General features: G+C 37.6%; 1 protein-coding gene across 2 annotated transcripts in view; it reads left to right on the top strand.

Annotated features, from left to right (window-relative positions):
- Window positions 1-1004: 1004 nt before the first annotated feature.
- LOC118816332 (piezo-type mechanosensitive ion channel component 2) overlaps window positions 1005-27760 on the top strand; it is a 144086-nt gene continuing 117330 nt past the window's right edge. For both annotated transcript variants that reach the window (XM_036582860.1, XM_036582857.1), the window contains exons 1-2: window positions 1005-1692; window positions 24019-24114. In XM_036582860.1, the coding sequence (XP_036438753.1) occupies window positions 1629-1692; window positions 24019-24114 (160 nt within the window). In that variant the 5' untranslated portion in view covers window positions 1005-1628. The remainder of the gene's footprint in view (window positions 1693-24018; window positions 24115-27760) is intronic.

Here is a 27760-nt window from a genome sequence, read left to right as displayed (position 1 = left end):
CACACACACACACAATCACACCTAGGGGCAATTTAGCGTGTCCAGTCAGCCTGACTGTGCCGCCCACAAAGAAATGTTCTAAGTTACTTATTTATTTATTATATTTTTATACTTAAATATGTTTAAATTATATCTTTACTTTTCAAGTATATTTTAGTTACATTATTTTTTGTTATTATTATTATTATTGTTGTTGTTCTTTATTTATTTGTTTGTTTGTTTTTTATTTTTGTATACTTCAATATTTTTTAAATGATACTTTTCAAGTATATTTTTTAGTTCCACTTTACTTGAGCAAAATGCTGATACAGCGCCCACACTTTCAGTTACTGTGTACTGTGTACTAGTCAGCTTTAAAGAGGACAGTGTCTATTACTTTACTGTTCCTCTCAGCAGAGCAGAAGAGTGAACTGAGTAGGATGCAGGTTTGTTCCACCTCTATTCCGGCAAGCCACGCCCTCCTGCGATAGGATTGGCTGGTAGTTCATTCTCGCAGTCCGTCAATCAATCACATTTGAAATGAAATTATATTAAAATAATGACATATAGGCCTTCATATAATTGCAAACTGGGTAGACTTCAACAAAAGTCTATTGTGTAGTTTAATAACATGTTATTGTTATTATTCATTTAAGAAAAGTGTGATTGTTGCTCGATAATTTGAATAAATTATGTAAGAATGAACGTAAGTGTCAGTGCCAGCTAATCAGCAGAAAGGGGAGTAAAGCGCAGGCAGGGACAGCAGCGCCGCTTGTATTGCTGTGTATGGCAGTCTTTGTGTAAACTTTGTGTACTGAGGTTTTTGTATGTGCTTTGTGATGATCAATGCAGACCTCAGTCGCCGTTAATGTATAAATTAATACACTGATATAAGACTAGCAGTGATTGTGAGCGACTATAACGGTGGAGGGAGGAGCCTGTCTGAAAACCGGTGGGCAAAAAGTGGACCTTCCTCTGCAGCTCACTGATTGGAGCTCCTAACTTTTCATTGAGGAGGACAAAAATGTGTGTGTGTGTGAGTGAGTGTGTGTGTATATGTGTGTGTGCAGTGCGCGTGCAGCTGTGTTTTTGCACATTAGCTCCACTCTCGGTTTCTGAAGCCTGACTAAAACAGCTGAGACTGTAGAGGAGTTTTATTCGCGGTGTTGAGGACAGTTCACTCCTCAGACTCGAGTCACCGAGTGAGTTTGCCTCTTGTTGATTGTTTATACTCCGGAGGCTCGTGCCGTCAGTCAGCGGTGACCCGAGCGATGACTTCTCCTCCTGTCAGAGAGGAATGAGAGAAAAGGAGGACAAGAGGAAGGGAAGAAAGGAGGGAAGGGCGGCGTTTTCTGTGTTCCTCCAGCGAGCGGCGTTTTACAGGTATAGAAGGGAAGGGAGGGTCCGCGCGCTGAGGCTCGTGGTGGATTCGTCTGTGGAAAGTGGAGCAGAAAGACGCTGACAGGAGAGAGGAGTTTGTTTTTCCCATCGAGCGGACTGTCATGAGGACTTAGAGGAGTTAGCAGAGCCAGCAGGGTGGAGGTGAGAGAGAGAGAGAGAGACGATGCCCTGTAGCCCCGGAGCTGGAGAGTGGACCTGAGTGCGGAGAGGGAGCAGAGCGACTGACCGACTGACCGATCAGAGCAGAGATGGCCTCTGAGGTGGTGTGTGGACTCATCTTCAGACTCATACTGCCCGTCTGCCTTGCCGCAGGTACCACTTCACCCCTTCCTCCATTTAACCTCTCTCTCTCTCTCTCTCTCTCTCTCTCTCTCTCTTCTTTCTTTCTTTCTTTCTTTCTTTCTTTCTTTCTTTCTTTCTTTCTTTCTTTCTTTCTTCACGTCTGTCGATTGTTTCCTTTTTACTGTCTTGATGTTAAGACAGTATTCTGGTCAAATTGTTGATCAAGCATTTAGATTTAGGCAATTTTTAACGAAGTTTTTCTTCCTCTTCTTCTTCTTCTTCTTCCTCCTCCTCCCTTTCTCCTCATTGTTATTAATTTTATTAATAGTACAAATGTCATTGTTATTTTACTGCAACATTATATTATTATTATTATTATTATTATTATTATTATTATTATGTCTGTTGTTGTTGCTAACAACAACAAAAATGTAAACAACAACCAACAATAATAATAATAATAATAATAATAATAGAACAAATGCCAATTTATTCTTGTAGATAATAATATTAAATTTAACTCAGAGTGAGCTATGAAGACTATTAGTCAGTCCATTTGACTGAAAGCACTGCATTACATTGTATAACATACTGATCACTGATTTCAAAATAGCCTAGTCATAATTCCATAAAATGAATTTTATTTTATTAGTTTATTTACATCCTTGTGTCTTAATTACTTAGTTCCTTCTCCTCAGCTGCTTCCCTGCTTAGTAATATAATCATTTCAAATGTGTATCACATTCTCATCTATAATATCTCTCATTCTCATCTATAATATCTCACATTCTCATCTATAATATCTCTCATTCTCATCTATAATATCTCTCATTCTCATCTATAATATCTCACATTCTCATCTATAATATCTCTCATTCTCATCTATAATATCTCACATTCTCATCTATAATATCTCACATTCTCATCTATAATATCTCTCATTCTCATCTATATCTCACATTCTCATCTATAATATCTCAACAAATAAGATCTCTAATCCTGACTTAAACATAGTGTTTTCATTATTTGTTAGAAATAAATGGTTTCAATAGTGGTTTCAATATTAATTAGACCAGTAGAACATGTCTATTTTATTATATAGTATTTTACAGTATAACTTTCTATTTTAAATATTTATATAATCATTTAAAAATATGGTAGACTGCAGCTGCCTATACAAGTGTGATATACACTGACTAAAACAAGTTATCCTTTAAGAGGTCAGAATAATCTGTATAGCTACAGTATCATAAAGCGTGAGAGAAAAATGTGTGAATCAGCCCAAGTGATAGTGTTAGTTACATAATTGCTTATTCTTATAAGATATGATATATGCACTTTAAGCACTATAATTCTTAAAGATTAATGTTGGTCATTTTATTTGAATGTAACTGATAAATGAACTCTATGAACTGAATCTGATAGTCTTCTAGTGTGTTATGGGTGGGAGCTGTCTTCAGACGCCCCTGGGGATCAGTTGAATGTTTGCTTTCTACCAGCTGAGACTAATACAGAGGGTTAAGCAGACTCTGGATCAGTGCTTGAGAGAGTCAGTCAGCTTTCAGTCGTCTCCAGGACGTCATGGTGTTGGTGTTTGGTGCTCTGCCACAAATTGTGCTCTGGACTCTCGCTGTAGACGTCTTCATCCAGGCAGCACAATGGCTTCTCCTCATATAACTGAAGGAGTGTCTCGGTTATAAGAATTCCACTGGACTTGTTCCTGGGCTGTCTACGTATAGCATGTAAACATCAAAACCGCAGAACTTCAGAACTTACACAGGCGCCCACGGGTGCAGCGCTGACTTGTGTGGCTGTAAGCCATGCGCATGCAATGGTGAAGATGTTTCTCATATGCACAATTTGGTCTGAAAAGTGACAAGAGCTCACTATGTGTAAGTAGGACTGGGAGCACAGTAGGTTAGAGCTTTGTAGTCATTGTCGTAGAGCTGCTGAAGAGACAAAGACTCTTTCAGACTTTTTCTGGCTGATGTGTCACCAAAGGTTTTGTGTGTGTGTGTGTCACCAGGCTTTTTGGAAGTGGTGATTTTGTGACTTTGGCTGGTATTTCCAAAATCATGTATTATTTCCATCTAGAGCTAAGGGCATTGGGTAAAAAACAAGCACAAAACAGAGCTGTTCTTTCTTTTTCTTTAAACACATTCATTGTGTTCTAATTCACATGTGACTGCTGTCATACCAAAAGCTTGGAACCTCAATTTTTCCTGTTTTTCTCTTTTTGGACCATCTGAAAATACCATCTGTCTTTCATATTGTGAGAATACTTAATAATGAATGAACCAACAGGAATTTACCAAAATTACAGGGAGTAAAACTTCATTACGTTAAGTTAATAATGAAGTAAAGGTATAAATAAATATATAAAATAAATAAAGATATTATAATTACATTACGGTGCAAAAACCCCTTAAAATTCCAGGCTCATTACTAGTGCACAGGTACTTGAGTACTTGGTTACCTGCTTGAGGTGTCAAAATTCAAATACCCAAATCACTGTTTGAGCATCCATTTCATTTCATCACTGGAAGGCAGAGCAATATTAAGGCTAACAATTCAGTGATTTTATGTTTTGAACAGGACAGTAATCCAGATCAGACTCTCCATGCCTAAGAAAAACAATCTGAACCATTGTTTTGTAGGTACAGAACAGGACCGCACACTAATCAATAATAATAATAATAATAATAATAATAATAAGAAGAAGAAGAAGAAGAAGAAGAAGAAGAAGAAGAAGAATAAAGTAGTGCAAACATTTTGGTCACACAAGGCCTTCTTCAGTGCATAAATACTCAACACAACATAGTGATTTTATAGTTACGTGCATGTCTTGTGACCCATCACACAAGTTACATAGAAACCACCACAGATTAGATACCTATACATACAGTCTGCAATATAAAGACTTTACAAACATTACTACCCACATAAAGCATAAAACATACAGTAAGCCCAGGTATAAATGATCACTGTTTTCTCTGATACTCTTTATAAACTGTATAAAAATAAAGCTCATTGCCTGGAAACATGATCAAACTCTAAATGTCCATTTGAGAAAATTATTTTCACTTACAAAGTCTATACATTCATAACCACATAATCCCTGTGGTTGCCTGAGAACACAATCAGGCCAGATCTACTGGGCCTTTTAAAAATAAATAAATAAATTTAAAAATCAAATTTAAAAAATAATTAATAAATAAACAAAAATCACTTACAAAGAGTGTCATGCCTCTGGTTAGCTAAGAGCTGTACAGACAGTTATGATTGTTTTGCACTCAAAAACAATTAATTATATCATGTATTATATAATATTATACAGTTCTCCTGTAAAGTTGTCATTTTGGAGATACAAGGTTTTGTTCAGACAACAGATATATATATATAATGCAGGTTGCCGAGGATGTGTCTAGAAGGCAGAGATAGCGTGGTTGGCTCTTGTGTTGCTTTTTCGCTAACTTATTTGCTCTAGCTGATGTTATCTAGGTCCAGAGACAGTGAAAAGATATTTCTCCAGCAAACTAACCTGCTGGCACATTGTTCACTGAGGAGAAAAGACCTTGTGTGGAAGATGAAGAGTCCTCATTAGCATCCATTGTGTTGATGAGCTCATAACTCGTGAAGAGGCAGCCTCTGCTACCCATCCACAACAAAAACCTGATTTCTCTTATTTTTGAATAATAAAACATATTTTCACATATTAGCCTCCAAAAAGTAAAAAGTAAGCCTCCCACTCTATGTTAATTTTGGCCAAAGTACTTTTTTTCCCTTTTGTTGTTGACTTTTCCTTCCCTGTGGTTAACCTGATGTCTGTTCATTAACTGTTACGGATACTCAAATATCAAAATTAGACAGCATGCAAATCCCTACTTTTTACATACTAAGGCTTTTTATTCAGTAACTACATGGATAGGCTGAATTATTTCTATGTTATAGAAGTGTATTAGAAAAGTTTGGACCTGCAGGGAGGTCCTGGTCATTTGAGGGATTAAAAGTTAAGAACATTTTTTTTCTCCTCCTGAAAAATTACCATTTGGATGTTATAAAGTTTTGTTAAAACAGCGTTGGTATGTTGTTGTCATTTTTAAAGCTATGTAAAGTTCTACACATATAACATGTCACTGTTGTTGGAAGAAAACCTTGTATCTCCAAAATGAGAACTACACAGGAGAAAGAAAAAAACCTTCTTTAGTTTTAATGTAAGTCAACGGAACCAGACTTTTTTATAAGTCAATTTGGGTCATTTCTTTTAGTCCATTCATCATGAAATTTACAAACAATGTAAAGGACAACGGATACTTTTAAATTTTGTCAAAACCTGAAAAATGTCAAAAGTGGGCATACGAGGTTTTCTTCTGACAACAGCGACATGTCAGTGTTAATACAAATTTCATTATCACCTTGTTTGAGTTGTTCCATCATACCAGGCTTTCTGCCTAAAGTGAGTGTCCATGCTGTGGTCTGAGAGAGACCAAAGGGTTTCTGTATCAGTAGCTCTTCCTGCCCCTCCTCACAGTTTCCCTGCATGTCATTCTCCATGCTGTCAAATACAGAGCTTATCTGTTTTTTTTATTCACATCCTTAATCCTCTGACTAGACAATTAAGGATGTAAATCTTGAAGACGCTCCGCTCCTCTCTGTCCAGATAGCAGTGATTGTCCCCTCAACATCTGCACTGCATGACTCATAGGTTTTTATCTGAAAGACTTGTTTTTGCAGATACACTCTGGGCCTGGCCTTCTAAAGCCTCCCACAATGGAGATCCTGAACAACTGAAATCCTGAAATTTCCCACAACCCAAACGCCCTGGAAAGCCTCATTTACAATAGCCACAATGACTGTTTATCTGTGATAATACTCTATTAGTGGCAGCTGGTTCTGGGCACATCAAAGAGTTTACCAGCCGAGTCTGGAAGATCATGTAGTGGCCACATTTTTCTTTTCTTTTTTTTCTGTTCTACATTTTATTCAGTCTGAGGAGTGTAAGTGTAAACGCCACTAATGCAAAGCTGCTTTTGTCTCGGTAAAAGAAATCAGCAAGTGTTGAGAATGATTGCACATAGATGTGCCTGGAGAGGTTAGCCAGGGACTTAATTTTGTTATGGTGAGTGTGATTAAATGCAAGTGAATTTGTTTGAAAATTCTCTTTTTCTCTGAGTTCTTTGACTGCCCTTTAGCCTTTCTGCCTGCCACATATCCACTCAAGCTCAAGCTGCTGATTTTCTGTGGAAAGTCCCTTTTTTACTCCAACTCGAAGCATCTTTTTCCGGTCTTATTCACTAAACAGAGAATTTATAAATATTAGCAGTATGAATGAAAACTTCAAATCCTGAGTGGTAAACCCAGGCAGAAGGTGCTCTTAAGTTTGTGACCTTTTCTTTAAACTTTTTACCCTGCAGTGTGTCTCTCTTTTGGGACCAAAACCTGGACGTGTCTTGTTTTGTTTTTCTTTAAGTATTTTATTGCAGTTTTCACTTTGTACAAACATTTTGTTTCCTCTGGCTCAGGATGTATACAGAGACTATAAACTTTACATAGAGCCACCTAATAAATAGAACAACACGCATGGACAGGGAGCCCCAACATATGTTTGCACATGGAAGCATTGGAGTGGAAAGGCGAAGTCTCTTAAAGGTACTCTGTCATAGAAAATAAAACAGCAATCATGGAAGATGTTTGAAGGGGTTTTTCAGGATTATAGCACGCAACAAGTCCATGAACTCTGTAGAGTCATTATTATGGTCTGAAGGGCCTCTAGTCACAGGTGGTAGCTGGATGCAGAAGCACAAGTGAGTGCAGAGGTGCCTGACCTGACTTCACCATGGAAGCCTTTTGTGTATTTGGTTTGATGGCTATTTTTTGCATGACATCTAGAATTAATGAGGCTGTTTTTTGTGACTGATATATGTAAATGGCTTCTCTTCTGACTGGCTGCTCTGTATGGTGCCTTATTCAAAAAGCAGTCCACTCCTTATAACTCCAGAATGAATGGGCTCGGCTGAACTACTGTGGACTAAAATGGTGTAGAAATATAAATATAGTGGTTTTCATATATATATATATATATATATATATATATATATATATATATATATATATATATATATATATATATATATATATTCAGTGTGAGAGAGTGGGGCTAAACTGCTGTAGGTTGAATAGACGGATATATGCATTGGTTTTCGTGACATCACAAAAACAACCAATTCACAATGGGCTGTTTTTGCAGATCTGTTTCCATATTCGGACTGTATGACTGGCAAGTGAATGATATGTTTTGAAACTTTAACAGAGTTTATATAGTGCATTAAACATTTTTTTACATTTATTATTAAAAATGTAAGGGAATTTTGTTTTTACAAAGGTATGGTAGTTAGAAGTCAGTTTGAAAAGACAGTTTGAAAAGTCAACATCATCTGCAGTGAACACAACTAAAGCAGTTCATATCCTGAAGTCATCTCCAGCCCTGAGCTGCCTGTGCATTCAACTGATAATAGCCCTGTAGCTTCACAGTACTGCGATCTGTCACTCATCACTGAGAGAGTCTTAACTCGCTGATAATGGCACAGACTGCTTTTCCAGTCGTGACCCATTTAGCATGGCTTAGTCACAGACTATGCATCTTCTCTTTTAGATATGTGTCTGAATGCTTTGTGTTCAGGCGGGGCAGTAAGCCACAGCAAACAGCAGACACGGGCCTTCAGGCTAAAAGGAACTAGAGGAGGAACTGGAGTCCATAAAGCACTCTCAGTGTGTCACTGCTAGAGTGATATGTGGTGCAAAGAGCAGTATTACTTCAAAGCTTTGATGGCAAAAACGCCACTCCGTCTTCCACACAGTAAAAGTTTTTAGGTGCCATTCACAAAGTGTTTAAGAAGTGCTTGAGAGGCACAACTAAGCAACCAGCAGCAGATGTTTATAAGAAAGTAGGGAGTCTACAAGTATCTGCAGACTGTGGCCTGGAATGAACCATCTTCAGTTAGTCGTAAACGTTTGAATACCCTGGTCAAATTACACTTCGTTGATGTTCTAAGTGAAAATAAGTTAACACCTTACTTAAATATGACATTTTATACAAATCTTATTGCACAGTTTCTATTTATTTGCTGGGTTTCACATATTGAGGAAAGAAAAACATAAAATATAAAACGTTCCTTAACTTCTGCACAGGCCACATTTTATATATATATTTTTCCCCATATGTTAATTTAGCAAATAAACAGTAATTGTCCATTGAAATGTGTAAAAAGTGTGTTCACTCCTTTGCACTTAGAAAATCAACAAAACATCATTTGACCAGGGGTGTTCAAACTTTTGCACACAACTGTGTATGTCCACAGTGTGTAGCATTTTCTAGTGTTTCATATAGGAAATTGTCAGCTGTGGTAATAATCCACTATATAATTGCCATAAAGCTTGTAAAATTAACCCCAAGACAGCACTTATCACAAGGCTTAATTATGTAAGATACTATATCAAATATATTACACCATATTTCACTTCACAGGATAGCCGTGAAATATCAAGAGTACCGTGCCAAGCATATTTGAAATGAAAGAAATTTTGATCACACTTGTGTTACTTCTGGGTGTTTCTTTTTCTTCTCGGCCCTCATAGTGGCACTATTCATACCATTTTATCTTAACCGTTTCCTGTCTGTAATCTGACAGTTCAGCCTCTGAAATACACTCAGTCACCTGAAAGCACCTTTTGTGCTCGCTCGTCCTGCTACACTAAATCCAGAACGTTTTTTCTCTCTCCGGCAATTAAAGAGAGGCTACCAGAAACAGACCAGCTGTATATCACACCTCTAAGAGCTCATATAAAAAAAAAAATATATATATATATATATATATGGTGCAGTTGGTTGCCGTCTTATAACCTCATTTTTTCTGTTTAGAAATTACATTGCTGCATTGACGGTCTTCTCTGGACATGGATATTCATTTTAGGTTATATATTAGTGATATCCCATAAATTATTTAAAAGCATCCACGTTTATCTGTGACTATACAGTACTGTGCAGATGTCAGAGTTTTAAATTCCCAGTCAGGATGGTCATTAAATATTTTTTGTAATTCATTTTTCAGCATCAGTAAGAAAAGGCAGATAACATAATTTACAGAAAATTACACAGAAGCCTAAACATCTAAAGATAATATCCATTTTAATCAGTATTAAGTGTGTCCACTTTTTGCCTTTATTGCAGACTTGCTTTCAGTATTTCAAAAAAATCTGAAGGGATATTTTTCTCACCTCCAAGAAGTTGGTTGTAATTTTTGATTCGATTTTCGAAATGAAGTCATACCAAACACATGCGATAATGTTGAGGTCTAGACCCTTGGGTGGTCAGTCTATTGTTCTGAGAACACCAACAGCTTTTTTAATCCTTTTTTCTATTTTCTTTTCTCAGTAACAGCATCTTGACGGCTTCACATCCATATCGTATTCACTTATTTCATTTTCCTCCAGTGAAAATGGCCATTTAGTAGAAGTTATTTGTTTTTCAGCACCAAGAAAAAAAGAGAAGACACATATTTAACAGATTTTTTACAGAAAATGGGCTCAACAAGTAAAGGAAATATTTTTTAATATTCAGTGTGTCCACCCTTCACCTTAGTTGCACTTTTCATGATTTTTTCAGGACCTTTGCTTTCAGCTGTTCAAAGAAACCTGCAGGGATATTTGTTCACGTCAAGTTCAGTCTTAGAAGTTGGATGCATTTTCTACTTCTCACAATCCAAGTAATCCCAAACACATTCAAAATGTGGTCATCAGTCTGGTTTTCTTTTTCTCCGTAACAGCTTCTTGACAGCTACACATCCTTTCAGAATCATAGTGTTGAGTTGTCTTCTCAAAGTGGAAGGATGGACAGAAACACCTGTGGATTTATTAGGATCTGAAGTAAGAGTGGAGCTTCATTTTTTCCTCTCTCTCAAAGACAAAAAGTTAAAGCACTATTTATCTGATGGTCTCCCAGCTCGGTTATTAAAAGTCCCATTTTCTCTGTATCTTTTAATCAATTTTTGATATTTTGGAAACTCCTGTTTTTCACTTATTTTCCTTTGACTTTCCCTTCCTTATTCAAATAGTCTATCTATCTACACAAAAATATCTCCTGAAAGTGAATAACTTCTGCTTAATGGCTGTTTTTACTAGGAATTAAATAAATGACGGGTGGTTCCTTGCAGAGTTTTGCACAGTACTCCACATGTATTTTTTTAATAACTTCAGTAACATATTCATATTCTTCTTCTCCAGAATAGCAGTGTTGAAGCAGCTCCTTTTTGCTGGTGTTCTTGGCTGATGTGTGCTGAAACAGCCTGTGTTCCTCCGTGCCGGTGTTGGCTGGAGCAGACCGGCCGGCTGCGTGGTGCAGCTGCGATCCCTGTATGTTTGTGAGACGTGTTAATTGACGAGCGGACGCTGAAGGTTAACAATACAGAGCTGTTGCAGCATGGGCTGCACTGAATGATACGTGAGACCTTTGGTTCCATTTGCAGACAAAACAAACATTGCACCGTGCTAGCTGCTGCTGTCATCTTAACTGTACGCATATCACGGAACAGTAAATGTCACTGAAGATGCTCTTTTATTTAAATTAGCGGTGGACAACGTCAAGATACATTAGTACAAAATAAATTAGATGCATTCACTTCAGCGTATCATTCTTCATATGTCTGAACAGGAATGTCTGCCAACTTCATTATACATTCATCTAACAAGATTTTAATCTTATTTATTTATTTATTTCCAAGTTTTAAGTACTTTTGGACTATTTCTCTTTGCCCCATTTATCATGCATGTTCCTACAGTTCTATGCAAAAGTTTGGGCATTTTTGGTCAAATTGCATCCTCTACAGAGAATGCACTTATGCGCACTTAATGTTTGTTTGCTGAATTTAGCATATTGGAAAAAAAAATATGGAGTGTGCAAGAGTTATGGCACGTTGCGTATACACACACACACACACACACACACACACATATATATATATATATATATGTGTGTGTGTGTGTGTGTGCCATATCCCCCTCTATGAAATTGTGGACTAAGCCATGCAGAAAACTGTCATATTGTTAACTTTTTAGTGCAGCCTTTGTTTTAGAAAAATACAAAACAAAAAGTTTCGTTCAGTTTCGTGACAGTGCTTTGTTGGTTTTGTTGAGGGCTTTGCAGTCAATTCAAGTTTAATTCCACATTGCTGTACATGATACCACAATACTTTTGATGCTAAAAATTTAACGTCCAGATATTTTCAGTGCTAGACTCCTGTTATCCCCTAGTCTGTTGCCATTAGGCTGGTCAATTCTTAGAGGTCTGGTGCATAATCTTCAGTTAGAGTCTTGTTAAATACAAAAGAATCTGTTATTTTCTCTGATTACAATCTGCTTTGCCTCTCATTATGGTTTCTCATAAATGTACACTGAGTCAGATGGCTCAATGAACTTTTTGCATAGATCTGAGTCATTCTCAAAATAGCATGAAATTCTAACCAATAATCTTTCTGCATTGTCAGCCAGTTTATTCATTATTTATTTTCTTTCTGACCACTGATTTGACTGTAACTGGAAACAACAGCAGCTACAGGGTCGTATCAAACCTGAGTATTTGGGTTATGAATGCAGAGAAAGTTTATATTCTTGTAATACTGAAATCTTCTCCAAACAATCCACCACATTGTTCCCTGTGAAACCGAACCTCTTATAATGTGACCACAATAACATCATAATCTAGCCGTTGGCCTCTTTCTTGACCAATTATTGTTATTATTTGAACATGGAATTTAATTAGACTACTATTCATTTTTATTGGCTGATAAAGTAGAATGGCATGCCGTTATAGTTTATCCGCCTATTAACAAGTATAGAAGACCAAATAGACTAATACAGTTTTATCCTTACCTAGTGATGAAGAGCTTGTTTACGAGTGACAGTGCCCATGTCCTCCTCCTCTCACTCAGCTGAAGAGGATTCTCAGTATAACAGGGTGGAGGAATCTCCTCTGATGTGGAATACACTTCAGATTTATGTTAACACCTTGTCAAAGTGTCAGCCCTACACTGTGTGAGTCATATGTTGTGGCTGACCTTAAGTTGTGAATAATTCTTTGGAATCAATCTAAACAGAGAAGTGAAATAGCTGGAGTAGACATGATTGCGAGGGAGGGGTTTAGGAAGTGGTCCACGACAGTCTTTCCCTACATACAAACATTTCACCTTTTGCTGATTTCAGTGATGAATATGGCATTGACATGTAGAGTTTTAATTTTGGAAGGGGGAGGAGGTTCTGCTACCTGCAGGGAATTCTGAGGAAGAATCTCTCCCCTCATTCCGAACACAGCACACCAGCAGTTAACAAATTATCATTGTTTTCAACTAACACTTCATTTTTGTCTGAAATTTGAAGATCTTGTTGATTTCTATGGACTTTTGGCATCCATTTAGAAATTACATCACAAATGGCGATCATCGGGGTCCAAGCTGTGGTTTAAACTGTGATTATTTTCTATACATTAAGCTACAGGCCTGTTTTTGGACCATGACAACCAGCATATCAGCTTTTCTGGCTGAATGCTAGACTGCCAGTTAGTTGTGGTTATGCTGTGGCTGCTTGGCTGCTTATGATTGGTCATCTACAGGTGGTTCACAGACTGTTTTTAGGTTGAATTTCAGCATGTACAACTTGCTAAGTAGATGTTGAGGATAATGCAGGCTATAATAAAAATTGCAGCTCTACCAATTTGCAAATTTCTCTTTAACTCTCTTTAAATTGTGATTTCAATATAAAAAAGATTAGACATATAAAATATAAAAAAGATTAGGCCTTTTAGGCCTAGTAAGCAGCAGATTTTTAAGTAAGCCAAAATACATAGAAAACAGTAACATTTTTGTATGACTTTTATTGACACGAGTGAATTTCACAGTAACTACCCCTGTATTTTTGTCTCGGCACTGAAAAAAATGGTTCATGATATTATTGTGTGGGTGATAGCGCACAAAGAGAATATTATATTAATGCAGTATCTTTCTTGAAGTTTACTTGTTTTGGCAGTTATTGTGTTTGTGTAATCCTTCATGTGCAACCATCTGACACAGTTTAATCTTGACCGTCCAAAGCACCATTTCTCTCAGTGAGAGTGCACAAGAACCCACCAGACTTTTCATGTTAAAATCACTAAAATGTTTTCCTTCACTGAAATAAAATAGTTCATGATTAAAATGTGTCAAGAGGGCTGCACACAAAGAAAATGTATTACATCAACACAGTTGCTTTATTTAAATTAGCTTGTTTTGGGAAGAATTGTGTTGGTGTAGCACATTTTATTTGTATAAAACTACTTGCCACATTTCAATCATGTAAATTCATTGTGCCATTTTTTTCAGTGTAGGAACGATGCCGCTGGACTCCACTACAGGAGACTGGTTCCTGAACTTGTCACCTTTATTACTGCTTTCATGTCTGTTTTTCATTCATTTATCATCTGTTTTTAAGCAGAATGCAAAGCTGGTTTGAGCAACAGGCACTGTGCAGTCTAAGAAGTAAACAGAATGTGAAAAATAATTCAGCCAGTTATTTGTGAAAAGAGACTCAAGGAACGTTGAGTGTGTGGGCAGCGCTGTGTGTGTGTGTTAGTAGAATCAGCAGGACTTTGCGCGCACACACACACACACACACACACACACACACACACACACAGTCTATTCCTGCCTGAGGTTTCTGTCCTCTCAACCTCCCATAAATTCCCCAGCATCAATGAACTGACACATTTATGCTTGACATTAATATTTAGCTCTTGTATAAAATTTGGTATTTTTTGGTATTTTTAATATTTTTTGGACACATTTTTGTCTGCTTTGGTATTATTTCAAAGTCAACAGCAATGTATTTAGTTTGGATGTAAACGTCCGCATCTGGAATGTTGGAACCTTCTGAGCTAACAGCTAACCAAATAGAAAACTTTAGCCTTAGAGGCCAGCTTGAAATGCGCCTATATTTTCAGGTAAGCACGTTTCATATTGGAGCACAGTGCTATCTTCTTCAGGACAAAATGCAATAATTAGTCTTGGCTGGAGATTTAATGCCTCAGTTCACTGAAGTGATAAAAATATTTTAAGTAGAAAGTGCATTGTGGGTCAAAACAGGACACCGCTTTGCAATATATTATTGGTTTATGTATGAATGTTATGGTATTCTGTACATAATATATGCACCAACAACGAGAAAGACAATTCAAAAAAGGGTAGAGTTTCTTGGGTATTAGTGATGTTTTAAAAAATATTGACACATCTATAATTTTTGGTAACACTAACTCTAGTGCCTAACGTTGATGTAACCATGCCATAAACATGCCACATGCATGTCATGACAGATTTTGTTCAGTAATATAAAAGTGTCATTTTACCATTACCAGTAATTGTCTTTACAGATGCCATTATATTTGATGTTATGACAGCTTATCTAACATGTTAATAATTGTTAGTTTGCCGCAGTTACATCAAACATTGTGGCATCAGTCATGACACTTACAAATAATGATGACACTCTTGCACAACTCTACATGACTTGTGGCATCTGAAATATGGCATGTGCCCTGACATGTTTATGGAAGGGTTATGTCATTGTTATGGAGCAGAGTTCAAGTAAAGTGTTAATTTTTATATGTTAATCAGAAATAACTGTTCTTATTCAGGAAGTAGTCTGGTCCCTTTTGAAAAATATATATATAAAAAAATATAAAATGTATTTTCAGCTGTGAAGCCATTATGAACTTATATGTAGCTTCAAATATTGAAAACAGAAATTGATGAATTCATAGGTTTCCTAGAAAATTACATAAAAGACTAATTTTACACAAAAACAATTTAGAAAACTGACTGAAAGATTAAATTTTAAAGATGAAATATTGCAAAATCGACATAAACAAGGACACATCGTGCCACTGATGCAAAGCCCTGCACTCATGAGGCATCCTTTAATAAACAAACCTGTTATGGACCTTTAACATGAAACTAGTTGTTTTAAAATGAAATTTAATATTTGAAATGAATATTATTCGTATTGTTGGATTTATATCCAGTTAATATTTAAGTTCAGTTCAGTTATCCTGTAAGCAGATAAACATAAATAAATATTAAATATTTAAGTTGCAGTTTAGAACTTGATGGAGTAAACTTTAAAAATTCATAATTTAAAGAAACTGCTTTGAATTTTTTTCTAAATAGACATTCATGATGTGACCAGACAGGACCGGTATGAGTTGGTGTGAAGTGACCCATATGTCTCCACACATACCTCATGCTTTTAATGCAGATGAAAAAGAGACCTACTTTTGGCCACATTGTTTCCAATATGGTTAGCGGTCTGTCTGTTGTTTCTGACAGACTTAAAGTTTTTTTTTGTCATTTTGGCCGTAATCTTGGTTTAATGACTCATCTGAATGAAAGGGCACCGTGGCCTGTAGAATTGCCAAGAGGTTTTGAAAGTTTCTCAGACACTGTTAGAAGCCAGAGCTCCTCCACACATGAGCCACATAAACGAGGAACGGCAAAACTATTCTGACTCACACATAAACTGAAGAGAACCATTGAGGTCTGAAATGTTAAACAGCCACTGAAAAGCCAAAAGGGCTGAAATTAGTTCACTGGCTTTGACTGTGTTTATGACGCGAGGCTTTCTGGGGGCATGTGACAACTAAAACGCTGTGATATTATTGAATTATGATGTGTATTTCTCCGTTAGTTATCTGAATTCGTGGCACCTCTAATCGAACACACATGTTTCTGGGGAAAAAACACATGAATCTTAGTCACTGCAATATTTTGCGAAGATTACTACTGGCACGTTTACACTAAGTCATAACATGCTATAATGAATGTCAGTCGTATACATCCTGAACACACTGCTGTGTACAGCGCTTTGGACCTGCTTGAGACAATGGGCCCTTCTTATCATAGCCATCGCCGAATCGCAAGCCACCTACATTCAAACAAACCTTTCAACTAAGGCTTAGAGTTACTGCTGAAAAATGAAATGAATGTTGTGAAAGTATACCTCCCACTGACACAGCTACCATAGAAGTGCACTTTGTTTTTTCATTGTGGAATGGCTCATCTGTCATTGCCTCGCAGTAACTGATACTGTAGCAGTTCTCTTGAGTGCCATGAAATGAGTGACTGTTAGATCAACAACAGCGCTGCGCTGTCAAACTCTCGTCCCCTTTCTTTTCACCGCAATCGAAGATTAAGCAATACATTGTTTTCTTTACTCAGATGTAGATTACCTATCCATCGTCTCAATTAGGCACGGCTAGTGGAGCTAGCAAGACAAGCCGAATTTTACAGAAAACAAGAACTCTTGATTAAAGGCATTTCTTTGAAGTGAAATGTATACAAATGTTGGGAGTTCAGTCAAAACAGCCTCGAAGCATGTATTATATACCACAATTCATCTTAAACCCTAAATGGTGAAGATCTTGCACAACAGGAGAGATTTGGACTGAAATGTGAATTGCAGATTTACAGTATCCAGTCATGTTTTTGATTAATTATTCTGGCAACAGAAGCTGTTTTGTTTGCCAGAAAACTGCCTCTGAAATGCCCCTATAATGTCAAGCAGATACAGTAAAACTGATTTATACTGGTTTATAATCAGAGTGTGGAAAAGTAATTGTTATTTGGAAGTGATTGTTCCCAAACTGAGAAGTGGAATTGCTGGTTGCATAAAAAATGCTATAATTAGCTTTTTCGGTCATTTCAGATTCTACATGAGGGCTTTGCAGCTGCTAGCAGTCCTTTCTGCTCAATATCCTTTAATGGCACATTTTTTTTAAGACACATATTTATTAAAGGCATTTACTGCAACTTATGTGTGTTTATAGTTTTTCCTTCAGAAAGGACAGTAAATGGGTCATTTATCCTTCCTTGCACCCTCTTACTTTTTGTAGTATAATGCATTCTGTTGCCTACACTTCATGTTCACAGATTCAAGCCTGATCTATTGGCAAAGCTGGTTAGCTGTAAAAACAAAAGGATGGTAGATACAATACTTAGAAAATTACCTCTCCTTCAAGAGAGGATTCTTAGTTGTCCAACACATTATCAAGTTTTTTTTTATTTTTGGCCAATCATTCTAAGCAAAATTACAAGGCATATCAGCTTAAAGAACTCTCATGATACATGAATGCACCAAGATGTTTGATTGCAGGTTATTTGGATGCTTTTTTTATCATTATAAAAACATATTTATCCTTTTTTAATTTATTGAACAATTTTGAAGACCTGATTTAGGCATTGTGGCCTAGAACTAGCATTAAATATGTTATTTATTATGTTTTCTGTAGTGCAGCACTGCATCCTTCTGCCTCACCAGTGTGTTGTTTTTGTTCTTTTTTATCCTTTTTGTGTTTTCATTCACCAATGCGGTCTCACAACAGTACCCAGCATACATCATAAGAATATGTCATACAACCACTGCTGTTGACTCTAATAAATATAGACATTTTATTCAGCTTCATAGCGGTAGCATTTGATACCTGGTCTCCTTCTGCATTACTCAGCTAAAAAGAGAGAAAAAATAAAACACCCTCAAGTATCTGCCCCAAAGCCCTTGTCATTTTAAAAAGTTGCTCCCCACTTCAAGAAACATCATGAGAAGGGGGTTTTCCTAGTCTTTAAACTGAAAAATCTCACTCTAGAGACTGTGGTGGCACCACTGTAGAAAGCAAACAACCATGTTTACAATACACAGTAATAGTTATTCATTTTAACTGAAGTGCCCTTTTGAGTTTCTGCTTGTTTTGAGGCTTATTGCATTTGTGATTGCATGCATTCATAGTGGACTTAAAGTCAGATGATTTTGCCAATTAAAACCGTTCCTATTGCATTCCAAAGTGAAGTTTTGAGACATTTGAAATTATCTGATGGTTAAGATGCTTTTGTTCATCTCTGGTTGCATACATGCCTATGCCACAGTGTTATACAGACGTAGTGGATGTGCTTTAGGTCATGAGCACTTAATTCCTTCTCACTTTCCTTGTTCTGTTGCTCTGGTACAGATTAATCTTGGTCTCATCTGTCCATAAGACTCCAATGGCTTTTTATGTACCTTTTATCAAACATAATCCAGCTATTTTGTTTTTGAAACTTACCAGGGGTTTGCACATGGTGGTAAACCCTTTGAGATCATGCTGGTGTATTTTTCTGTTTATGGCCGTCTTTAGGACGTCCATGCCTACATCCTGGGGAGCGTTCTTGATCTGTTCAGCAGGTTTTTCTTGATGGATGAAACTATTCTTCTGTCATTCTCTGTTATTATCTGCTGTGGTCTGTCAGTTTTTTTGCTTTTGTTAAGTTTATTATTTCATTCTTACTTCTTAATAGTGTACCAATTGTACCAAGAAGCACTTAGAAAGAAGTAGTGTGACATACATCATGCTTTGGCTATTTTTTGACTTTTCCATCTCATCTTGGCCTGCTTTACTGACACTGGCCCTTTCTTTGCTCTTCACGTCTTTTGGTCTTGAGAGGCAACAGCCAGATGCACATGCCACACTTACAACCAACTATAGACTTTTTGTTTTCTTTTGTGCAAAAACTAATGATGCAACAACACACAGCTGGCCAAGAAATGACTGAGCAGCCAATTACCCAATTACTTTTGGTCCTCTGAAGTGGGGGGGCTGTGTATAAAAAGGCTGTGATTTTTCTGTGGTTCCACCAATATAGATCTGAAAGCTCTACTCTTTAACTTCATAGTCATTTGACCTCATTGTTTCGTTTAAACGTCATTGTTCTGGATTAAAGAGCCAAAAACCAAAAACTAGGTCACTGTCCAAAATTCCTTATAGACTGTGCTGGTACGAAAAAAGAGGAGAGGCGAAAGGCCTCGGAAATTAAGATGAGATTCAGTAATGGCAAAAACAAGTAATAGAATAATAGAATGATTCAGAACTCAGCAAAGATCCACAGTGGCATTGCTGTTGACTCAGAACAGCCAGCTATTTGATTTCTCCACACGACATGAATTTTGGTTTATTTGCACTAATTCTATTAATGCTTAGATAGGCATCAGTTAGAGACTCCCACTGATTCATTTCACCAAACAGCTGTGTAGCTGTGTTTTTCAATGTATTTCATTTATTACAGTGTAAGACAGAAGGTGTTTTGACTTAAGAAAGCTGGTTACTGGGCTGCCTTAAAATTTTGAGTTAATAGAACTTCTAAAAGGAAGTTTACAGAACAAGAATGAAATTATACTTTCAGCTTATTATTAGGTGTTCTTTTAATTCTTTTTTATTTATTTTTTTTAATTAACCTTTTTTTAAGTTAGAACACCACTTTTTACAGTGTACCTTTTAAAGTTGATTTGTGAACCAGTTAAGACACAAACCTGACACATAACTTGGCTGTCTAGTTTGGGAACTGGAAACATTGTGGACATAATTTATCACAAATTAAAAGATTGCTTGAATAAGGTGTTAAAGTTGGAGTTTTTTGATATGTTTTATAGTCAAATGTACTAGTTTGGCTTGTATTGCTGATCTAGATAGATAGAATAATTGGTGTGATATTGGTGTAAAAATCACTAATACCCAAAATCTGTGAGACCTCAGAATCAGCCATTGTTATTGGCCAACCACTATATTATTCTGTCCCTACTTCCAACATCAGTGCTCACATGCTCTAAGTTGTGAAATATATTATTGGATAAAAAATATATTTTGCGTTTGCCATTAGATAAAGAATATAAACATGCATAACTTGGGGGGATGGTGTATTTATGATGACTTGAGGCTTATTATTGCCACCTTAAACTGACAGTATGACCTGAAGACACAGCTGATGTGAAAGCACTGCCCCTGGCCAACACCTTGTGTTGCTGCCAAAATGAGGTCACCATCTGGGAAGTGTTAATGGCAGGCTAATCCCGCTAATACCGCAGAAACAACCTCCCCCTTGGAGATCCAAAAAAATCCCACTCGAGAACCCTGCTATGAAAAAATAAAGAATTGCTCATTGATATGGAAACCGTCTTGAAACCCAAAGCTGACATAATATTTATCCCTGTTCACAAGCACCATGTGGTGAGACTAAAGACATAAACATCAACAAAAATGGTCAGTTTGGATATGAAAATAGTGAATAACCTCAAGTGTTTTTCAGTTATCATTTTCTGAATCTTTTAACAAGAAGCCCAAAACTGACACAAACAACATACCTCCTCAAGAGTTATTGATGAGTTTGCAGTGAGTAGCATTCATGTGTGTACATTTTGGGAAGTTCTCTGTTTAGTCCTAGTCAGCGTAAAGCTGACGGAAGAGAGATTCATTTATGATAATGTAAAATTTATCAAGAGCCCAAATGATCCGTCTCATGCTAAATAGCACTGGATCCCCTGGTTTTCAGCGCTAGAGAAAACGTTTTTCGTGCGGTCAGCAGCAGGCCACAGGGGACAGTTGGGAGGTTGCCCATTACAGTTTAAGCTATGTTTAATTTCCAACTTTGGAAAAGCCAGGATGTGGCTTTAAATGAGACAAACCAAGGCCGCGCTTTCCTCGCCTGCCCTCACACAATTAGCATTGCGCAATTTGTCAGAAAAAAACAAGTCTTACGTTTGCAAGGAAATCGATGAAAACAAACGGTCCTTGAAAAAATACACAATGGCGCACAGCTCGCAACACTTCAATAGGAGTGGGGAAAAACAGAGCAAAAATAATTATCCCGAGTCAGAAGCCCTCAGCCTGTCACCTCCGCATTGCTTTGGTCGCTCCTATGGCCTCGGAAACAGGAAGTGCATGCAGTGAGTCCGTCAGTGCCTGTATGGCCTCAGCCTCATTTAGTCAAGTGCGATAGGCCTCATTTAGTCAAGTGCAGTTTGGCAGATCCTGCACTTGTGCAGTTTTCTGGATCATGTAGAGTATAGAACAGGGCCTTGCAGAATCCAGGGAGGCAGAAAGTGGCAAAAGGAAGGACTGGACAAACACTGGAGTCCAGTGGGACTGTGCTGGGAACATTTATCACTAAGCTTGCTAAACCTTCACCTCTAACCATAAATATGCTTCCCTAATATAACCCTCTCAGTAATCCTAAAAAACACATTGCAAAATGGCAGCGATTTCTCAAACCTAGCTGGAGAAAAAACTCTATCCTGCCTAACCAACAAACTTTTCGTGTGACCTCCGTCTGATTTCAGCGGAAAAAATATCCTGTTCTGGAGCATCTGCATCCTGCAACTATGATGTTTGATCAGCTTGTCAGCTCACCACAATTCAGTTTATTAAACTTGATCACATTTAGCTGTGTGCAGTGTGTTTAGCTTTAGAGTACTGTGAGGTTTACAGTTCAGGTGAATCATTTTTCTTCTTAGAGATTCAAATGCTTCAAGAACATGGCACATATTGTTGCTGTCCAAAGAAAAAGTCCATTTTCTTCATTTTCTTCATTTTCTACATAATTTGGACATGGCAGCTGTTCTTTATATTGTGTCATTGTGTCAAATTAATGATGAATGGACCAACAGAAATGCTCCAATATTACTTTTATTAATATCTTTCTCACTTAACCTTTACTCTTCCCCCCTTTATACCTTTTTTTGTCCTTCCCTCCTTTTCCTTCTCTTTTTCTTTTCCCTCTCCCCTTTCCCTTCCCCCCCTTCCCCTTGCCTCCCCCTCTTTCTCTCTTCACCCCTTTTTCTTTCCCTTTCCACCCTTTCCCTCCTCCCTTTTTCTTCCCTCTCTTCTTTTCCTCTCCTCCTCTCTCCCCTCCCTTTTCCTTCTTTTCCTCTTCCTCGTCATTCTTGCCTCTTTCCTCCTCCTTTTCTTTTTCCTTTTTTCCCCCCTCTTCCCTGCCCTCCGTCCCCTCCCCTTCTTCCTCTCCCCCCCCTTCCCGCCCACCTCCTCCTGTGTCTTCCTCTGCCTTCCTCCTTCTGCCCTACTTTCCTTTCTTCCCCTTACTCTCTCCTTCCCCTCTCTTTCTTCTCTTTCTTCCTCTTTCCCTCCCGACCTTTTTCCCTTTTCCTCTGCCTTTATCCCCCTTTCCCTCTTTTGCCCTCCCTCTCTTCCCTTTTCTCCCCCTCTGTCCCCTCCCCTTTCCCTTCTCCCCTTTCTCCTTTCTTTTTTTCTTCTTTCCCCTTTTTTCTTTCCACTTCCCTGTTCGTCTCTCCTCCTCCCCCCTCTTCCCTTTTCCCCCCTTTCACCCCTCTTCCCTCTTTTTTTTCTTTTTTTTCTTTTCTCTCCCTTTTCCCGTCTCCCCTTTCTCCTCTCATTACATATTTATGCAATGAAATACATTTGAATTCAGTTTAAATCCACTATGACAGGTTTGCATCTGCACTTCTGACTTTTTTCTAATTGTTTTCTGTTTTTTATTTGTTTTAGGGTCAGGAATTGACATAAACAAAGCAAAAATATAAAGGAACAAAACACACAAAACAAGACTGTACACACAATAACTTTTCATCAAATTCAAATCATAATAAAATATCTCCTCTTTTACTGACAAACAAACGTCTGGTGGTTTCCCGATCTAGTTCAAACACAAACAGAAGCAGTGCATTGTTTGAGGATGAGTCAGTACACATTGGTTACCATTAAAAGAAAGAAAATACAAATCATTTTTCAAAACATTGAGTGGTCTCGGTCAAGACCTGAGACTATATTTGGCCAAGTCCAAGACAAGTCTAAGATGTTACAAAAACGCCACTACAGCAGTAGCCTCAGTATATGACTATATGAATGTGAATATAGGAATGTTAATTAGAATTACTGTGTTTAATTTGAATGGTTTCATTTGTGATCACTGAGTCTGAATACTTGATTTAGACATTGCACGTGTCATATTTTAGAAACATGCTTCAGTCGGCTGAATGGAGTGTTTTGTGTTTTCAGTGATAACAGAGATGACATCACTCAGTCTTATCTATGTAATATAAAGCAATCTCTGCAGAGTTTATTTTTATTTGGAATAGGCATCAACAAATTGGAGTTTTTATTCTTGTCTTGGCACGAGCTTGAAAGTTTGGACATTTGCCCCACAGTGCAAAAGTATGCTGTCAAACAATGTTCAATGTCAAACGCTACATATGTGCCTTGCAGAGCTAGCAGCAGCAAGCCTGTTGGCTAACCTTCCCCTGTTAAAGGCCCTGAAGGGATTTAGCAATACTATGTATGATCTCAGTCTTTTAATCCATGAGTGTTTGGTGCTATTCCTGCCATGTCTAATTAGAGGCTCTGCTGTAATAAAGGGTTTTGATTTACTCTGATGTTAAAGACGTCTGCTGTTTGTCTGTGAAGGAGAGAAACATTCACCCTAATCTTCTCTGCTTTCTCTTTTGCTGTAGCATGTCTGTTCCGGTACAACTTGCTGTCCTTCGTCTACCTCATCTACCTCCTGCTAATCCCGCTGTTTGCAGAGCCAACAAAGACAACAATGCAAGGTGAGAATTCAACACCCACAAACCCAGAATTCAACACTGTGCCCCCTGTCCACCTTGAAACTTTAAAATGCAGGCTATTGGGTAAGAGATGTGCTTTAGTGCAGAAACAATATACATAGCAAACTCTGCACAAAAGAGAGATGCATTCTATCTCATTTTTGTTTATTAATGTTAATAAACAGATATTCAGTTAACCATAATTATGAAAAATAAGAAAAATAATGATTTTGGCAAATATCATTGTATCATAAAAAATATAATAACCTGTAACATAACCTTGCTACAGGCCAAATGAAGTTACTCATAATACACATGATAAAACATGATAAACTGGTGTGTAGCTATGGTTATTTGGTTACTAAACAGGAAAGGATTCTTACTTTTTAGGTGGCTAATAGTGCTAGCAGTATCATAAAAAAAAATCAGTAGCACAGTGAAAAATTTGGGATGCCGACCCAATAAGTGACAAAAATCACCTCTTTGTAAAATTGCTATTCATTCCCTTCGTTCATAGATTAATGTCAATATGGGATATCAGTTAAAATGCTTATTATACATATTTTAATTCCATCTATATTTGAGATTTACATGCCAGGTTGCCTTGGGTGTATTTTGATTACTCCCACTTCCACCCAGTTCTTAGAACCCACCATCTTCCCTGATTTTATTTTAACAATTTGACCGCTGTATATACACTCACCATGCACTTTATTAGGAATACTATACTAATAACAGGTAGGGCTTCCCTTTGCTCTTAAAACAGCATCAGTTCTTCATGGCATGGATTCCACAAGATATTGGAAACATTCCTTTGAAATTCTGTTTCATGTTAGCATGATTGCATCATGCAATTCCTGCCAGTTTTTCAGGTGCACATTCATACTGTGAATCTCACGTTCTACAACATCCTAAAAGTGTTCTATTGGTTTCAGATCTGGCGGCTAGGAAGGCCACAAAAGAACACTGAACTCATTGTCACATTCATGAAGCTAGTTTGAGACGACTTTTGCTTTGTGACATGGTGCATTATCATGCTGGACGTAGCCTTCAGAAGATGGTAATCGTGGCTATAAAGGGATGCACACGGTCAGCAAAAATAGTCAAACAGGCTGTAGCATTCAAGCAATGATTGGTTGGTATTAACGGGCCTAAAGTGTGCCAAGAAAACATTCCCCACACCATTACACCACCTCCATCAGCCTGAACTGTTCACATAAGGCAGATATTCACATAAGGCCTACTATCTGTGTGCCTCAGTCGAAATTGAGATTCATCAGACCAGGCTACGTTTTTCCCACATTCATCTGTCCCATTTTGGTGAGCCTGTGCCCACTTCAACCTCAGCTTTCGGTTTTTGGCTGACAGAAATAGAACCTGATTTGGTTTTCTGTTGTAGCCCATCCACCTCAAGGTTCAACATGATGTGCATTCTGAGATGCTTCTCTGCTCACCACAATTGTACAGAGTGGTTATCTGAGTTATCGTAGGCCTTGTATTATCTCGAACCAATGTGTCTGTTCTCCACTGACCTCTCTCAACAACAAGGCATTTTTATCCGCAGAACTGCTGCTCACTGGATGTTTTTCTTTATTGCACCATTCTGAATAAACTCTAGAGACTGTGAATGGAAATCCCAGTAGATCAGCAGTTATAAAAATACTGAAACCAGCCCGTCTGGCACCAACAATCATGCCACGGTCAAAATCACTGAGATCACATTTTCTCCCTGTTCTGATAGTTGATGTGGACAGGACCTGAAGCTGCTGGCCTGTATCTGTATGATTTTATGCACTGCACCGCTGCCACATGATTGACTGATTAGATAATTGCATAAATTAAAAGGTGTACAGGTGTTCCTAATAAAGTGTTCGGTGAGTGTATGCTAGATAGATTTTTAGAACATTTACACTTTATTTGTCAGTCCACACTATTGCTGGTGTATCATATGCAGGGTGAAAATCTAGCATCATTTTGGACATTTCCCTTAAAGTTTTATAAGTAAAACTTATAAAAGAGTATCATGCACTGTACAAATTACATACAAGTAAGGTCTAGACTCTTATTATTACGTAATATGTCAATTCATATCATAATAAATAATACCTTGTAGTAGTTGTTGAATAATGAGTCAAAATAGTGAGAGTTATTCACAGACAGACTTTATAGAACAGAACATCGTGGATATCTGCACTGAGTGGTGTGTGTAAGGGGGAGGAGAGTCCGAGCAGGAGAGGAATGCAGTGTGTGTCTCCGTTCTCCTCTCACCCCCAACACCCCCGCACATGTGTCATCAGTTCACTAGTTCAACTGTTGCCTCATCACGCCCGTTGTTTGAACCTCAGGCCACATCAGTGTATCCTGGATTTAAAGTGAACTTCTCCTAGTAATATTAGCATTTATTAATTGTACCCAAAAACACATTCTTTCATGTAATCCTGCTTCACTGTAAAACAGACATATTTCAGCACTGAGCAATGGAGTGTTATCTGCAGAACAGCACGGTGGCTTTTAGCCAACATCTCTGCTCAGCGTTTAATGCAACAGTGTTGCTCTTGAAGTCTGAAAAGTAGCATTACTCCTCCCAGCCTGATCTCCGATATGAAATATTTCAACAATAAGACACACATACAAAATACATCTTTGAATGCATGTGCCATAATTTATCCTTAGTTTATCTTCAGTTTATCCCATAATTTATCCTCAGCTTATCTTCAGCTTATCCCATAATTTATCTTTAGTTTAGTTTATTGTGTAATTTATTTTTGGCTTCATCTCCATAATCAAATCTTAGACTTCAGACACAGCTGCCATATACACTGTGTAGAGTCACAGTTGCTTTATCCTTGCTGATGTTGCAGTGCAGTGTGATTACAGGAAGAGAACATGATTAGTTTGATGAACAAAAATGATCAATGTTGTATATTTTGTCCCAGTTGTATCTGGTCATTTAGAGGTTTAGGGGAAGTGGAGTGAGATCATTGTTCTGCCTCTGTGTTCCTGCAGCACTGATTGATATATGGACTGTCGATAATGGTATAGTATTAGCAACTTACAGCGCAGATGTTCTGTCAAGCCAAATTTCTATATTCAGTCAAAGGTGTTGGATGCTTTTTTGACAAATCGTATAAAAGCAAGCCAAATATTTTTTTCACAGGGGATGCCCGCAGAGCTTTGTGTGTTTGTTTAACTGACTGATAGTATTAGAAGGGATGGCTAAGAAACCCCCGGAGGTGATGGCTGCTTCTCTTCTCTTTGACAAATATGTTCAAGACCTGTAGAAACATGTAGAACATGAGATTCCAGTCTGGGGGATCACCTTCTGCAGAAGTGCTGCTTATTCTCAAGCCAATAGGAGATCCCCAGAGTTAGTTTGGCCATAAAAGTTTTAGTGATAGTGTGGCGAAAAATCAGATTTACTCACTTTCTCCCTATACCCCAAATGTCAATCAGAGGACACATGTTTAGTGTTCAGAGTTTGCTTCTTTAGCTTTGAACTGGAGCTGAACAGATACTGTATGCCCAAATCATTGCACGCTTGGCTTAAACCATGTTGAGAAGTAAGGTAAACTCAAATAAACTAGCTTATATAGTTTCTAAATCTGTAAGACATACCAGTGATCCATAAAAATAAAGAACGATGAGAAAA

This window comes from Colossoma macropomum, unplaced genomic scaffold (genome assembly GCF_904425465.1).
Source record: "Colossoma macropomum unplaced genomic scaffold, Colossoma_macropomum, whole genome shotgun sequence".
In the NCBI taxonomy this organism is placed as follows: domain Eukaryota; kingdom Metazoa; phylum Chordata; class Actinopteri; order Characiformes; family Serrasalmidae; genus Colossoma; species Colossoma macropomum.
Note: the sequence above shows the minus strand (reverse complement) of the source record. Positions and strands in the feature narration are given on the sequence as shown.